Below are 15962 nucleotides of genomic sequence, written 5' to 3' on the forward strand. Positions count from 1 at the left end.
AAATAGTTAATTGAACATTCTAACAGAGTAAATTATTAATGTAGCTGAATGCCCAAATAGGGTGACTGTATCTTGCACTTACTACACATACTTACAGTATAGTTGGTTTTAGCATTATATAACTCAGTGGCTTTTACTCCAATTCTTCTACACTACTGAACAGGGGCGTAGGAAGATTTTGAGGGCAAGGGTGCTGAGGCTGGAGGCGACTCACCCGCAGGGGGTCTGGGGGGCGCAGCCCCCCAGACGCTGACGACATTATAGCAAAAATACTGCATAAAATTCATGTAATTAGATTAAACTGAACATGTTACAACATAAAATCAATGGAATTAATACTGACTTGATATATATATGTAGTATAGCTACTGGTATAATGGCATTATGTACATGAGCATTGAGAATGCATGCTGTAAAGGAAAGTTAATACACACAATAAAACTAAGTAGCTACATATTATGAATAGAGTGTTACATTGTTTTACCAAAATAATTTGTTACATTGTTTTGCCAAAATAGTTCATTCTTCTGGAGTTGACAGATATAAATTCCCTCGCAATTGAAACTAAATCTAATTTATCAGTTCTATGCTGGTGAACATGCATAAGCAACAGGTTGTTCAATTTACAGGCACTAATCGTATTCCGCAAGTAAGTTTTAATTCTACGGAGACTTGAAAATGATCTTTCAGCAGTGGAAGTAGTCACAGGAAATGTGAAATATAGCAAAAGAACTTTATTAACTTCACAGAGCATATTTTGATAAATTTCTGATTGCATCATGGCATCTGCTATAGTTCTAACATTGGTGACTCTTTTGATGGTACCATTGAGTGCAGTTTTTATCGCATCAGGCAGCATGCGCAACTGAACTTTCAAATGCTCGACATCTACATCTCCTTCAAGAAACCTAACTAAAGCCTGAGACAACGAGTCTGTACCAGTACCATTAGCACATGTTAGCAACAGGGTCTCTATATCTCGGATCAATTGGATATCTGATTGATCAAATCGCCTTTTAACTTCTTCTGATACTGTATCAATGGCCTCATAGTAAGTTTGTCGATACATGTCTCTTGTACACGAGTGTTGATGAGGTGCAGAAGACCCATGGTCCAGCCTTCTAGGCAATTTGTGGATTCTAGGCAACTTGGGTTCTGCAGTCAGAGACTGTGACTCATGGATGACACGTTCATAAAAACAATTAAATGTGCTTTCATTTCGTATTGAACGAAGATGAGAAATAAGCACATTGGCAGCCTTCATTGCTTCTTGAACAGTAATGTTAACTGCTTGAATATTGGTGGAGCACTGCTCAGCTGGAGCAAATATCTGGTGAGCCAGTTTTAAGCCAAAAAAAGTATCAAACTGCTCCATCCGATTTAACAGCCCGCTTGCCTTTGCAGCATATTCATCATGCCCTTCCTGTATGGTATCAAGAGCAGTTAACAATACTTTGTAATTCTTTAAAACACTCGCTATAGCCCCATGTCTCACAGTCCATCGAGTTGGACAGAGAGTCCTCAATGAAGGCAGTGTTTCACCTGTGTTCACTGTCACATCGCTTTTTAAAGTTTCAAAAAGGTTTAGCCTTTTAGGAGAAAATTTTATAAGCTGGACCAAGTTATAAATAAAATCCAGGGTGTTTCGGAGAAGCTTGCACTTTTTAGAAACATCTTGTACACATAGATTTAAACTGTGTGCTAAGCAATGAACATAAAGAGCTTTAGGTTCTTCTTGTTTGAATAGTGCCTGGGCCCCATTCCTTATGCCGCTCATGTTGCTAGCTCCATCGTAAGCCTGCCCTCTACACTGAGAAATAGACAACGAACATCTCATCAGCACATCTTTGATTTCATGGTGGATGGTCACGGCTTTAGTATTAGGGAGTTCTTTCAAGCCCAAGAGGTCTTCATGAACTTCATAGCAATTATTAACCCAACGAACTGATACAGATACTTGCTCAGTACCTGAAACATCAGTGGCTTCGTCAGCAATTATAGCATACCATGGGGCACTACTGACTTCACTTATGATGTCTCTGAGAATGCTTTTCCCCATTGATTTTATTAGCTCATCTACAATTGTTGGTGAAATGTACTCACGTTGTCTCAGCCATTCGTTCATGCCTGGGCAATCTTCTGCTTGTAACAGGAGAAGTTGGTACAGATTACCTTGAAAAGCCTCTGCATTTTCATTGTGACCCCTAATAGCCAAACCCTGTTTTCCTAAAAATTTGATTGCCCGTAACAACTTTAGAAGCATGCTCCTGTGAAATTCTTGCTCAGGAGCAGCTCTGGTGTCTAGTATACAGCCAATGTGGATACTAGACTCCCTCAACTGAAGCCGCTCTACTGCTTCACGATGCATATCACTATTTTCATGCATGTGAAATCTTTCAAGGGCTTTGTTCCAATTACCAAATCCATCACCGATAAATGATGAATTTTTAAGCACTGAAGTTGACAATAGTCCGTGTTGCTTTGCTAAGCAACAGATCCTACAGTATATTTTATACCGACCGGTGCAGACAGTAATCCAAGGGTATTTATTATACCAGGATGTTTGTATGGATCTATTGTATTGTTTCTTCTGCCCTAGCTGCCTTTCTTTGCTAAGATGTGATTGCATACATTTTGATTTGGACACATCCAATGGCTGGTTTGGCCTAGTTAAATCACTACAACCAACACAACCACAGCCATCTGATGTGCTACAAACAGTGGCACTGTCAGAAGCTGTGTTCCTTGCTACACTAATACTAATTTCCGGCGTGCCTACAAGATTACTACTTGGAGAGTCCACTTGAGACACCGTTTCTTCGCTTAATTGTTCGCGTGATTGTTGTGTAACAGCACTAACCTGTGGGATCAGCTGTATTTCCTCTTCATTTTCAACGTCTTCATCCGAATCTTCGTCTAACTGTCGAACCGGAACATCAGCGGAAACGGATGAAAACGTGGTCGCTTCAATTGTATCCATTTCTTGACTATCGGAATCTCGATCGGAATCATCGATGATTATAACTTGGGTTGTGCTGTTCGGCCTAGCACCTGTGCTAGCAGCTTTCTTCTTGCTTGCCACAAACTCGACGATACGTCTCTGACACTTGTCCATTACTCGGGTACAATACAAAAAGAATCACGTGATGTACGATCACGTGATATGTGCTAAAATCAAAGGGGTGCGCCAGCACCCGGCGCACCTGTGGCTCCTACGCCCCTGCTGAAAGGCATTTCTATAATACGTTTTAGATGCAGGCAAACATTACCTTGGAGCTGAGATGTTATGAATGTCTAAAACACTTAGACATTCATAACATGGTACCTTTGAGGATTCATGTAACAGTTATTCTTCATGTTTTAGTTACATGTTTCTAACTCAATGAAGTAATTCACAAGCTTTAAGCCTTCTCTAGTGGGATAGGATTCACAGATAAAACCATTTGCTGGTGAGTAGTCAATGTTTAAGTACAGGTTGAAGGCAGAGAAGATCTCACTGCATGCCTAGACTGCACGTTGGTGAGGATCAAATCACCACTGAGTCAGGGATTTTTTTCTGTATTCTATACTACATGTTTTTGACTTCCTGCATTCACAGGCTTAGTGGGATAGCATTCACAGAATTTAAAGGTCATCAGTTACATCAATAATTATTTCAGCTGTACCATGGTAATTACTGACATCACCTCAGGTTTTTTAAATCCCCAAAGACCCCTATTATGAGTGTTCATTAAACAATGGCATTCAGAGAATTCTTTGGTGTTTTGCAAAATCTGCAGGGTTTTATTCTAGTAAGAGACTAGCCACAAACTTTGGTTCCTAACAAAATTCCAGTCACACAGGCCATTGTCCAGATAACTAAGACATACAGTTCTTTATTGGATAAACACCTCTCAGGAAATAATGGACTGTAGTAATCATCTCGACTTTGTTCTACAGTGATTATTACATTATCATAGCACTGCATAATATTATGTACATTGTACTTTGCATATGGGATGATCAAAGTGCCGACAAGTACTGTATATTCCATAGAGTACCAATCAGCTACGTACATAACTGTACTGTACGAGTCATATAGTACAGTCACATGGATAAGTGGGCAACCACAGTACAGTTATGCAGCATAGCTATGCAAGGGATGTCATGAAAACAACCCCAGCACAAATGATAATGTGCGTGACATTGTAAAACTAGCCAATTGCAACCTACAGTAACTAGACAGATGCTAACAGCATCGTGGGGCGAGCCTGAGTGTATATTTTTGAAGTATTGATGACAGTGAAAACTACTGAAACATTATGGAGGAGAGTGTCTAAGAATCACTATGTACACATCTGCAAAGCTTTTATTGATGGTATGATAGGTGTTGATAAGGTCAAGTCTTTGATCTACTACTTTAACCACTTCTTTTCAAGTCATTGCAGTTCTACGACACCGCATATAGCTATTCACGGTTTCTATGCCTTCTCCTTTCTGTCTTTTCAGGAGTTTCTGCATCCCTTCTGAGCCTGTACTGCTCCCTCCTACGTCTAAGACGTTCCTCCGTATCCATTCAATAGTTACACGTGGCCAGACATCACTCACATGGCATAACAGTAATCTACACTGATAACTCTCGTGATATGAACCATTACACATACCAAATATGGCTAAACAGTAGTCTACACTGTTAACTTCCGTGAAATGAACCATTACACATACCAAATATGGCTAAGCAGTAATCTACGCCGTTAACTCCTCGGTGAAATGAACTATTACACATACCAAATATGGCTAACCAGTAATCTACGTGTTAACTCCTCCGTGAAATGGACTATTACACATACCAAATATGGCTAAGCAGTAATCTACGCGTTAAATCCTCCATGGAATGGACGATTACATGCACTTGTATGGACTACGTACACCGTATAAGGAGAATGGTCTGGAAGCACGTGTAAGGTATCCGCTTTATATCGTAATTTATTGTAAACGTGTCCATTACACCGCTGACTCCCTAATGTGGGGCTCACTCAGGCTCGCCCCAATTACCAGCCTGTATAGAGATAGATTATATAGGAACATTTATAATAGATCTGAAATGGTTTGGGCACTTGAGATGAATGTTGCGAGCAAGACAACCACGAAATACAGTGTAACACTTAAAGCACTCAAGTTGTTGTGTACAAAAAAATACAGCACTTGGGGGGTGTTTTGAAGCTACTAGAGCACACAGCTTTGCCTTGTGTGCTGTATTATATAGTCTCTCAGCACACCACCTCATGCTGTATTATCCATATACACGAGTGGTGATGCTTTAACTACAACATAAATAAACAACTTGTAATACACCCAGAGTACTTACATCCACTTTTGGGTATGATGATCCAACCTTGTTACTGGCTCTGCTCTCTTGCTTGCTGCTTCGTTTAAAATTGAACCATTTGTTTGATTTCTTACTACCCTGCATACATGCAACATATAATAGACTTGTATGTTTGCATAAATTATTATACAATAGTTGTAATACGAACATACATATCAGGAAAAAGTTCCGGATCTGCGAAAACCCGACATAATGGCGCATTTTTCAATTTCTTTATTATTGAATATTTATAATCTACATAGCCAAGTGTATGATCTGGCCAAGTTTTAGCCTTGTATGCCAACAACTTTTGGAGCTACAGCCCTACAAAGTAGCAACAACAGAAAGATCGATTTGTACAGCAAGTATTGGGAAAATACATTACATGCGCTTACAAAAACGGTTGTAACTTACAAACACAATGCAGTACAGCATTGTCACTTGCACCATTGTGTTCGCCATGAATAGGGGAGTCCATTACTAGGTACGTTTTGTCTTCTATTACCATTCTTCACTGCATACAGAGACGAAATCAGTGAAGAAAAATTGATCACGTACAATCGTTTCTACGTGACGTAAACAAACGTCCATAACTTACGTATCCTTTAGTCTACTGCAACGAAACAAAGATTTTTGAACTCCTCTTGAGTAGGCGAATAAGATTATATCCAGGTTTTTATCATTGGACCCTTTCTTCACTAAGAACAAAGCGTTTACAAATTTTATGGATTTTTTTTCAAATTTTACCCATTGCAATCAATGGCTTATACTGAAAATTTGGGCTTGTGCCATCGTAGATAATGTATGCGTTCCTAATGGATTGGAAACGCCCATTAAATTATTTTCCTATCCTAGTTACGGTGCGCCAATACATTGGGAAATTTGTTGAGTGGCTGTTTGGCTTTCTCTTGCTTGTTTGAAGGCATTCCTTTTACATTGTTTATTGTGTTGCGTTGTGTACTGAACAAGAACACAGCATGTCTGTGGGTACTGGGAGAAATATTGTTTGCGACAGGTGACAATGGCAGGTACGCACCAGCTAATAATTCAGCAGCAGTACTAGCCAACTTCTTGTCACCGTATTTACACAACCAAAAAAATGTGTGATACATTGAAATAAATTTTAAGCTACAGTACTGCTCAGCTTGAGCTAAACAATAGCACAAAGTAGTGCCTGTTTTCTGAAGTTTTATCGAAGCAGTGGAAATATACAGCGAAGCAGTGAATATCTAGCTAGCCTATTACACTCTACCTGATACAAGTGGTGTAAACAGCAGCAAAGAAACAATGCTACACTTTCTGTTTCTTCAGGAAATTTGCACAACCGTTTTGAAACACCATATTTCACCTTTGAACCTGTATTTTCTTACGCTATTGTTTACTGCTCTCCAGCGTCCCTACCCAGTCCAGCCTCCAATTAGTGTAGGTGGTAACTAACCCAGCTGTAAACAACAAACAATAATTTGCTGGTTACAAGTACAGTGAAATCTTCCACCTGTCGAGGCCATAAAGTTTGCGCGCAGTGAAACGAGGATAGCCCATGACGTCACTATGTAAATAATACGGGTGTTTCCAATCCATGTGACATACATTATCTATGGTGCCATTATGTTGGGTTTTCACAGATCCGGTCACAAATGTCCCACGTTACAGCTAATATGTAGCACTTCTGATATGTAGCACTTCTGATATGTAGCACCAGGACCAGGTGATCAATCACCCAAGCCAACCACTGGATATATTTTTGGCTATGATGAATGGACAAATCCTAGAAACATACATCATGAATAATTTGGATTTATGTGAGTTAAATGTTTCAATCAGTGCTGTTGAATCATTCATGGAATAATTACGGAGTATACTAAAGGCCTACAAGGGAACTTGCTTGTAGAGTGGTTATTTTGTGTAGGGTGGTAATTTATTCTTATTAGTATTGTGGGTGTGGTCTGTATTTAAAAACATGTGGAAACGCTTGCTATATAGCACTATAGTTCTCACCTTAGTCCAGCATTTTTCATCTCATAGAATAGTGAGGATAGTAAAACTCTTTCCATCTGAGTGATTTTCATGGCCAAATCCAAATTGTGCATACTAATCACGTGAGTATTAATCGATCCCCCCACAATTGATTTTGGCCTTAATGTCTATATAGTTGCTGCCCAGTTGTAGCCTGGTCTATGTTCATATGTAGGCCGAACAAGTCACCAACTGGGCTATATTGCAAATGTACGTATCCCGGGCAACTCCTATGATCTGAGGCGTGAAAGTGTATTTTTTGAAATTAATTTTATTGCTTCGCTGGTATCTGTCTATAGAGACAAAGGAATGGACTGAAAAAGTTTCGGCCCTATAAGTTTAGTGGGTGTGAGATATAGCACTGGAAAGCCAGGCAAGCAAATCAACCAATTTGTACAGAAAGTATCAAGAAAATAATCTATAGGCTCTTAAATAAATGATCATAACTCACTGATACAACGGTGACACAGTCTCATTGCATTAATTATGAATCTGTCAAGTATAGTATTTGCTTAAAATCTATTTTTGTATTTGAAAAATAATTTATTTTGTGGAGCTTGCATTTTTAACTGATTCTTTTTATTAATTATTACAAAAGTACTTATGTACAAGCATCAACAATTTTCCCAAATTGGTTACAAACATATGTTCATGCACAGTTCTGTACGCAATATACATATTATGTAAGCAAACTCACTTCATTACAAATTTTAATAGGTGATTCACCTATAGCCTCAACATCAGGAGGAGGTGTTTCGGGTGAAATTGGCCAGGGAAGTGCAATTTTACTTTTAGGTGGAGAAGTAATTTCATAGTAAGAATACTTCAGTGTGGTAGTGACTTCAGGAATGGCAGATACCAAAGAATTTTTTTGATAATATCCAACTAGTTCCTGAAAATTATATACATGTACGTACAACATACTACAGTTATTTAATGATTCCTTAGTATGTAGAAACACTAGTGTAACAGATTTTACAAGCTAGTAGGGATTAATTATGAGGATCATCACTTGAAGTACAAATTTGCATATATGTAATCCACCAGCATGCATCCTTAAGATCGGATTGAATTTGCACTTGAAGTAATGATCCTCTTCATCTATAGTCCTAATGGTGTGCATACATTTGTTTATGATGTAGTACACAAGCAAGATTGGTGTCATTATTTCATTTAAAACACCTTAAACTTGTATGTGCAAGTGACTACAAGACTAAAACTATATCTTAGTCAATTTGCCAATTCATGTTGAATATTTTAAGCCAAAGCCAAACTCTGCAAACCAATTCAAACAGAAGTTATGGCTGTGAGTTTAAGCGCCAATAATTCATTTGTGGTACATAATCACTGTACAAATCAATTTCTTTGTCCTTCTTACTGTCTAGTGCTATAATTCCAAAACTACTTACCATTTAATGGGCTGGAACTTTGGTAGCCCATTCTTTGGAATAAAGAAGAAATTCAGAATTGTGCAAACTTCTGCTGAGACAGTCACAAATACTAACAAACAAGTAACCATTTTGCTTAGTTGTTGGCTGTGTTCTGTCAGTTACACAGACCTACAGACAAAGAACAGTACAGTGTATGTGAAGGTAGCCTAGAACCAATCAGCTTACATGTATTTCAATTGTTGGAGGTGCGGTACAAAAATTACAGATGATTTCCATTTTATTCTTCGTGATAGATAACACCATAAGCCATTTACATGCTACCATGATCACATTGCAATCAAAAAGTAATGATCTAGGTAAGTTCATGATAAGTGTACCGTGGTATTCCAAACTACATCTGCCAGGCTGAAATGACAATCTACGTAACAATAAATGAGCAAGCCCACAGCCTTAGCTGTTATCGATTTACACCTGTCTAAATATCAGACAGTTACAGTTTTCATTTAAAATATTGGTTGCAATTGTAGTAGTCAAAAGCATTTCGGATTTCTTTGAAGGTACAGTATGTTTAAGCTTGATTATACCTACCATGCAAAAACAGCCAAAGGGTGTGGCCTTGAATAAAAAAAGTTGTGAAATTAAAGGTGCAATGATGTAATTTTTAACAATGGCTATTGTACATTATTGAAATTTACATCATTGTAGTCATTCATGGCTGCCACCTTTGATTTCACAACTTTTTTCACCTAAGGCTTTTATATAGCTTGGCTGTTTTGTATTTTAAATATCCCAAAGCCAACCCATATAAATGCTACTATAGGTATTAGTAATCTATAACTCATTGTAAAAACAACACACTTTAGTTATAAAACAATGTCATTATTTATTATTATTAACACATTACAGTGACCAGCACTGAAGGTCTACAGCAACATGTGTTGCATTATTATAGTCTAACCACAATATTCCATAAGCAAAGAGGCTTATTGGTTAACCATAAATGAATGTATGTACAGAAGTGTATTCTCAATTGTTTATATACACAGTTCTTAATCCTATTTTCTTACACCATAGATATTATACACATGGATTGGAAACACACATATAAATACATGTTAATAAATGTATCCTATCCTCATTACGGTGCGCGAAATGAATTTGGTTATTACAACTGGAGTATTTTCGCTCTCTTGTAAGCTACTAAGTGGTGTTTGTCATTTACAGCTGGGCAAATTACCACCTACATTAACTAGAGACTAGCCTGGTTAGACACATTGGCTCTTGGCGAACAGTAGGGTGGAAAAATTCTCGTTGTTAAGTTGAATTATGGTGTTACGGAACAGTTTTGTAATTTTCCTGAAGAAACTAAATGTTTAGCACTGCTTCTATTCTGTTGTTTGCATCACTTACAACAGGTACAATGTAAATAGACTACTAAGATATAGTTGTATTACTGTATAGCTCTTCCGCTTCGATAAAACAAAGCCAAAACAGGTGCTACATTTTGTAATTATTTTACCCTAACAGAGTAAGACTTCAGTTAAAGCTTTATTGTAACGTACCAAGTATTCAATAGGCAATGCAAATACAGCCATCACTAGTTGGTTAATAGCAGCGCTGCTGAGATATAAACTGATACTCACCTGCCACTATCCACCTGTCACCAATGGTATTACCTCTGATATCAGCAAACATGCCCGTGTTCTTGTTCAGTACACAACATAACATACCAACAATGTAAAATTAACGTCTACACTACTATACAACCAAGAGAAAAGGTCTGTGAACAGCCTGTCAACATCGTTTAAACTAGCGCACCGTAACGAGGATAGACAAAATTATTTATGCACGTTTCTAATCCATGTTATGTATAATATCTATGCTTACACTGATTCTCTAGACAAAGCCTTAAAGCATTGTTTTTTTTTGTTTTTTTTTTAATATTCATACCTGTATAAATCAGACATGCTTCTGCTATATTTGGTAAGGATAGCAATGCATGTGGTTTTCAGCAGTCATAAAAAGCACCATGCAGTTAAGCCAATTAGGAAAGTATTTGCAACATACTTAGAAACCTGTTACACCCACACATATTTTGAGCTAATATGAAAACCACCTCATACGTAGCTGTACTGGCTAAACTAACATAACATCAGAAATGACAATTCAAACTATTTACAATTCTTTGTATCAGTTACGTGTACTGACTAAGGGTTTGAAGAAGAAAACATCCCATATTATACAACACATTTTAAGTGCTGTATTGTAACATAATATTACTATGTATACACCATGCATAAAGTACAACAAACTTACATAAATAGTCGAAAATGTTTTTTCTTTGCTTAAATAAAAATGCCTTGTCATTGGGTCAAAAGAGATTGGAACATGATATGGTGTTCTCTTCAGCCTACGTGTACGTTTATACATAATGTACAATGCTGCAACTTCACAGTAATATACTGTACCTTAAACAGATTGAATAGTATCCTTTCTTTTGACTGACTTCCCTCACCAAAAACACGCCATCATAAAGGTATTTGACCATGCCTTCTGCTTTAGTACGAGACAAACAGCCAACATACCTATAAAACCATTACAGGTTATATTATTTTGGAGTACATTAATATATAGTCATATGGACATATGTACACCTGAATGACCTATGGATATAATATTTATATATAATATGGATATAACTACAGTACGTAGAAATCAGTTAAAATGTTACACTTCATATGCAGCACCAATAAATTAATAGTTTTTGAGTAAGTGGTTTAAACATGCCATTAAAGAAAATACTACATGCGTAGGTAACTACTGTATAGGGACAAATTGGGTACATAGGGTGAGTGGAATTCTTGAAACTCAATATTAAAAAGACACTCCATCGTTATCGAAGCCATTCAACCACACATTATTTCACATCCCATGAAATAATTACATAACTGTAATTATACAAGTACACGAAAAATTTTGGAATTTTCAACTAGAGTAGGGACCATAGCACATCGATGAAAAGTACTGAGTAGTCCATGATATTAAATCACAGTAAAACAATAAGAAGTGTCATGTCCCTACTGTACTGAAAATTCCAAATTTTTTTGTGTACTTGTTTGTTTAACTTTTTTTTGTAGATAATTTTATGACTGGTGAACCCACGCATACCGCATCTGAAATGCCTAGCCCCTTATTGTCTGAAAAGTGAACTATCCATTACGCTTCATTGCCAGCTATGTTCAACCCATTGTAGGGCCGGAGCCCAGAGATTTTGAGTGATCCGGCCATCCACGGACTACAATCAAGGTCATAGTCATGCACACTACTCAGTTTTTATTGATCTAATATGATCTGTAAATCAGAGATTATCTGCTTTGGTGTGTTACTTAACTGCATGTGCTATAAGTACACACAGCATGCTAAGCTAGAGGCGTCAGGGGGCATGCTCCCCCATGGAAATGTTTGAAAATAGATTCTCTGAAATGGTATCTGGAGGCTATGCAAAGTCTCTTCTTTTTGTTAACATCAGTGGTAATTTGTACTACATTACCAATTAATCGAGTTTCATATCTGACTATTATAGCTAGTAGCTTTTTTTTTATGATGTATACAAAAATTTCTCAACGTGAAAGTTTAGTTTTAGATTGTAACTGCATACTAGTGCATATGATCAATTAGCTCAATGCAGTGTACCATGCAGATGAATTTTAAGACAGTTAACACAGATGTCATGGGCCATGGCTTAGACTATAAGTACTGAATGCTTTATTAGAGTATCACGATAACTGTTCTAATAGAGTATCTCCATCTTTTCACTAAAATCAAGTAGCTGAAAAGTGATTGGTCAGACTGTGGGCTCTGGCCCTGACCCATTGCACAGCATTTTGAATCAAGACCTGTTCGTAAAGCCATAGATACTAGGCTCTAATATCTATGGTAAAGCACCTCTGCAATCCACACATACCAATATATAGAAAGAAATCGTGTTGCGCACCCCAATTACATTACTTATCATCTGAAAAGTAAAATATCCATTACGCTTCACTGTCAGCTCTGTTCAACCTATTACACAGTAGTACGAATCAAGAACTGTTTGAAAAGCACCTCTACTTTTAAAATAGCCACTATGAAAAATACGGATGATTTCCGTTATGAAGGGAAGCCATCACGTGCTATCACCAAATCAACACTTTTCTCTGTCAGCAAAGATGATTGGGACACAAAAGAGGACACTGGTAAGTCCATGAAGAATGCATTGTATGTGCTGCAGTATGCCAAAAGGCACCTGTCAGGCCGAAGGAGCGTCAAACAGTGAAAAAATCAAGCCCGTAGCCTTAACCGTTATCGAGTTACGCTTGTCTGAAGGCATCAGTCAGTTACTCAGTCAGTCAGTAGAAATTCCGTTGAATAAAATAATTAATAAAATTCCGTAGCAACTTGTTGAAAGCGTTTCGGGTCAATCTGAAAGCATTTTTGGGCTTAGTTTTACCTAACCAATACTGCTTCATCGTCATCAGGGAAAATTGAGGTTGGTTTTTGAGTGATATTATTTTGTGGGCCATGCCTACTCCTTTGTGGTCCCTACTATACAGTACTATCATACTGTATGGTATTTACAGCAAGTGGACAAGAAATGGCAGGATTTTGGGCTTGTACATCAATAGATATATAGATCAGCAGGTGAGATATAGCCTAACATGTTTTCCCAGCTTCATAACAGTGTGGCACACGTAGGCCCAAGCACACAAATAAACAGGCGTCTTAACAACAATTGTTGTGCTGTGCTTTTTAAACCACAATGGTCACTCCCCAACCCTCCACCTGATAGTAATACATGACTCAAGTTGTTGTGTAGCATTTATTACATGCAGCTGTATCTTGCTATCCCTTCATAGCAGTATAAGTACAATATTACAGCATGTTTTAGAAGCATTCTCCCACTACTTTATTAATTTTACATCATCAACTAAGTAACATTACAGTCATAAACTTAAATGACTTTACGATGTAAACAATACCAACAGAGTGTCCCTTTAACAATAACATTAGTCCAACAAAATTAAACCTGAGAAATATATCCAATTAAACAGCAGTATATGTGAGGGGGCATAGGAAAAGGGACCTATAGTGGTTAACATGGAATTTGAGCTATGCTAATCAAAGAATTCTACAACTCACCAGCTATTCATATTTCAAATTTCAAGTCAATACTAAATTGCTTCACATAGTTATGAAGAATTTAAATACAAGTGTGATTTCCCAATGTATGTAAATTACTATAATTACCTAACAATAAACGGAAATTTACTGACTTTTACTCAAAAGTTAAAAAGTATCTATAGGTCCCTTTTCCTATGCCCCTCACATATGTTTGAGTGTGTTTGATACCATCTAACTGCAATATCATACATTTTACATCACAGTCTTTAAACTACTGAAAGTATGATATATGAAGGAGAAATGGACTGCTTTATATTAATCAACTTGTCAACACAAATCTATCTTCAGTGAAAATGAGTGCACATTTATATATATATATATATATATATATCTACAACATATCAAAACTTGTGTAAGATATTCCGAATTTCCGAATAGGTTATGCCCGTTTCGTATAAAATAACGCCGTCTTCTAAACAAAGCATCATAACTTCCACGTACTCTAGTTGACAGACATGAAGTTTGGTTTATCAGATTCCTCAATGAAAGGTGATTCAATTCATGCGTAAGTTCTTTGTGTAGTAATGATGGGGAAGCTAAAAGGGGATCTTGCATTGCAAAATTTATGTGTTCAGAATGCCTGTAAAAACATGTGTTTTTCAACATATCTCTGTAAACTAATACGTTTAACAATTTGTAGGGTCAGAGTATTATTAAGTATCCTTCGCTTCATAGAATGATACCATATTTAGCAAATTTGGTTGAGGATAACAACTTGTAAATTGGGATTTTCCCACCAAGAAAATTAAATTTTCCAATAGGTTAATGTATGGAGTACGTATTATGTTATCATCAGCAGCAAATAACTCACTATGATAGCATTTTCCCATTTGTATGGTCGGAATTGGATAGAGACATTCAAGGGCTTTCTTTTGTTGTATGGTGTGCTGTAGAGATTTTGTGAGTTAAGGTTACGGAATAGTTTAAAATGTGTGGGCGGAACAAATTACAAAACCTGCTTTAAACCAAGCAGGGATAAATAATTTCAACAACTGCGTTGTGTTAGCAATACAATTAATTGTGCTTGTTTGTTTTTACTACAGAACAACGACTGTTCTTGGGTGTGTGGTCTACAATAGAGCAATGTTTTATAAAAACGCACTGCCAAAAACCAGACTAACAGATTACTGAATCCTTATAATTTCAACACAAGTGGCTAAACAATGTAAATATCTAGGTCCTGTGGAAGCGATTTTTTAAGTTACTGGTTGTATAGACATTTTATTGAACTTTTAGTAATTTTTTCAAGTGAAACAAGCTCTTTGAAGGCATGTATCTGAGTCACCGGGAAGAAACATGCCAAAAACGCTTCCACAGGACCTAATAAATTAAATATACAACATCACTATGCCCCAGAAAAGCCAATAGAGCCTACAGCTTTTGCTGTATTTGGCGGCGGAAAAACATAGTAGTGACAGCTGGAGCTGAGCGATGGCTTACTTGTGTTACTACAACAAATTGTAGTGTTCCACCTGCCTCAAACTACACTGTAGCTACACAAAAACATTAAATATGAAGGGCTTCACCTTCATTTAAAACTTTTTACGCTGCTAGACTGGTTTTATGGGCTTCTCAAAAAGTATCGATAGGCATTCAAAATTTTGAACGGTTGCCCGTGACTATACCGTAACCTTAAAGGTTGTAAATTAGTGCTTTTGTATGTAGTGTAAAATACATGTATTTTCCATTGGACAACAACTGACAAGGAATGATGAGATTTTATGATCAGCCTGCTTTACCAAGCTGAGGTTTCAAAAAAGATATTAAACAGATATTAGATTTATTAAATGCATAATTCTTAATTTTTAAAACCCCAGTGTTTTGAAAAATTTTAATGTTGACCACCAGAAAATGCTTGATTTAACAAATCCCATATATATATATATATATATGTTTTGATATGAGTAGAAGACTAAATGGCATCTAATGATTTAGTGCTACTGCAACATCAAGCAGTAATATACCACTTTCCCACCTCATTTTAAAGG

General features: G+C 37.0%; 2 protein-coding genes across 2 annotated transcripts in view; both read right to left on the reverse strand.

Moving 5' to 3' along the window:
* Positions 1-15962, reverse strand: part of LOC136255459 (uncharacterized) — a 41620-nt gene that overhangs the window by 6435 nt on the left and 19223 nt on the right. The window contains exons 5-8 of the mRNA XM_066048230.1: positions 11223-11339; positions 11071-11164; positions 8061-8255; positions 5348-5446 (exon numbers count right to left, since the gene is read on the reverse strand). Of these exons, the coding sequence (XP_065904302.1) occupies positions 5348-5446; positions 8061-8255; positions 11071-11164; positions 11223-11339 (505 nt within the window). The remainder of the gene's footprint in view (positions 1-5347; positions 5447-8060; positions 8256-11070; positions 11165-11222; positions 11340-15962) is intronic.
* LOC136256307 (zinc finger MYM-type protein 1-like) lies at positions 161-3225 on the reverse strand. Its single transcript, XM_066049238.1, has one exon. It carries the CDS (start codon positions 3113-3115, stop codon positions 497-499), a length of 2619 nt encoding a protein of 872 aa, XP_065905310.1. The 5' UTR covers positions 3116-3225; the 3' UTR covers positions 161-496.

This window comes from Dysidea avara, chromosome 5, assembly GCF_963678975.1.
Source record: "Dysidea avara chromosome 5, odDysAvar1.4, whole genome shotgun sequence".
Lineage (NCBI taxonomy): Eukaryota > Metazoa > Porifera > Demospongiae > Dictyoceratida > Dysideidae > Dysidea > Dysidea avara.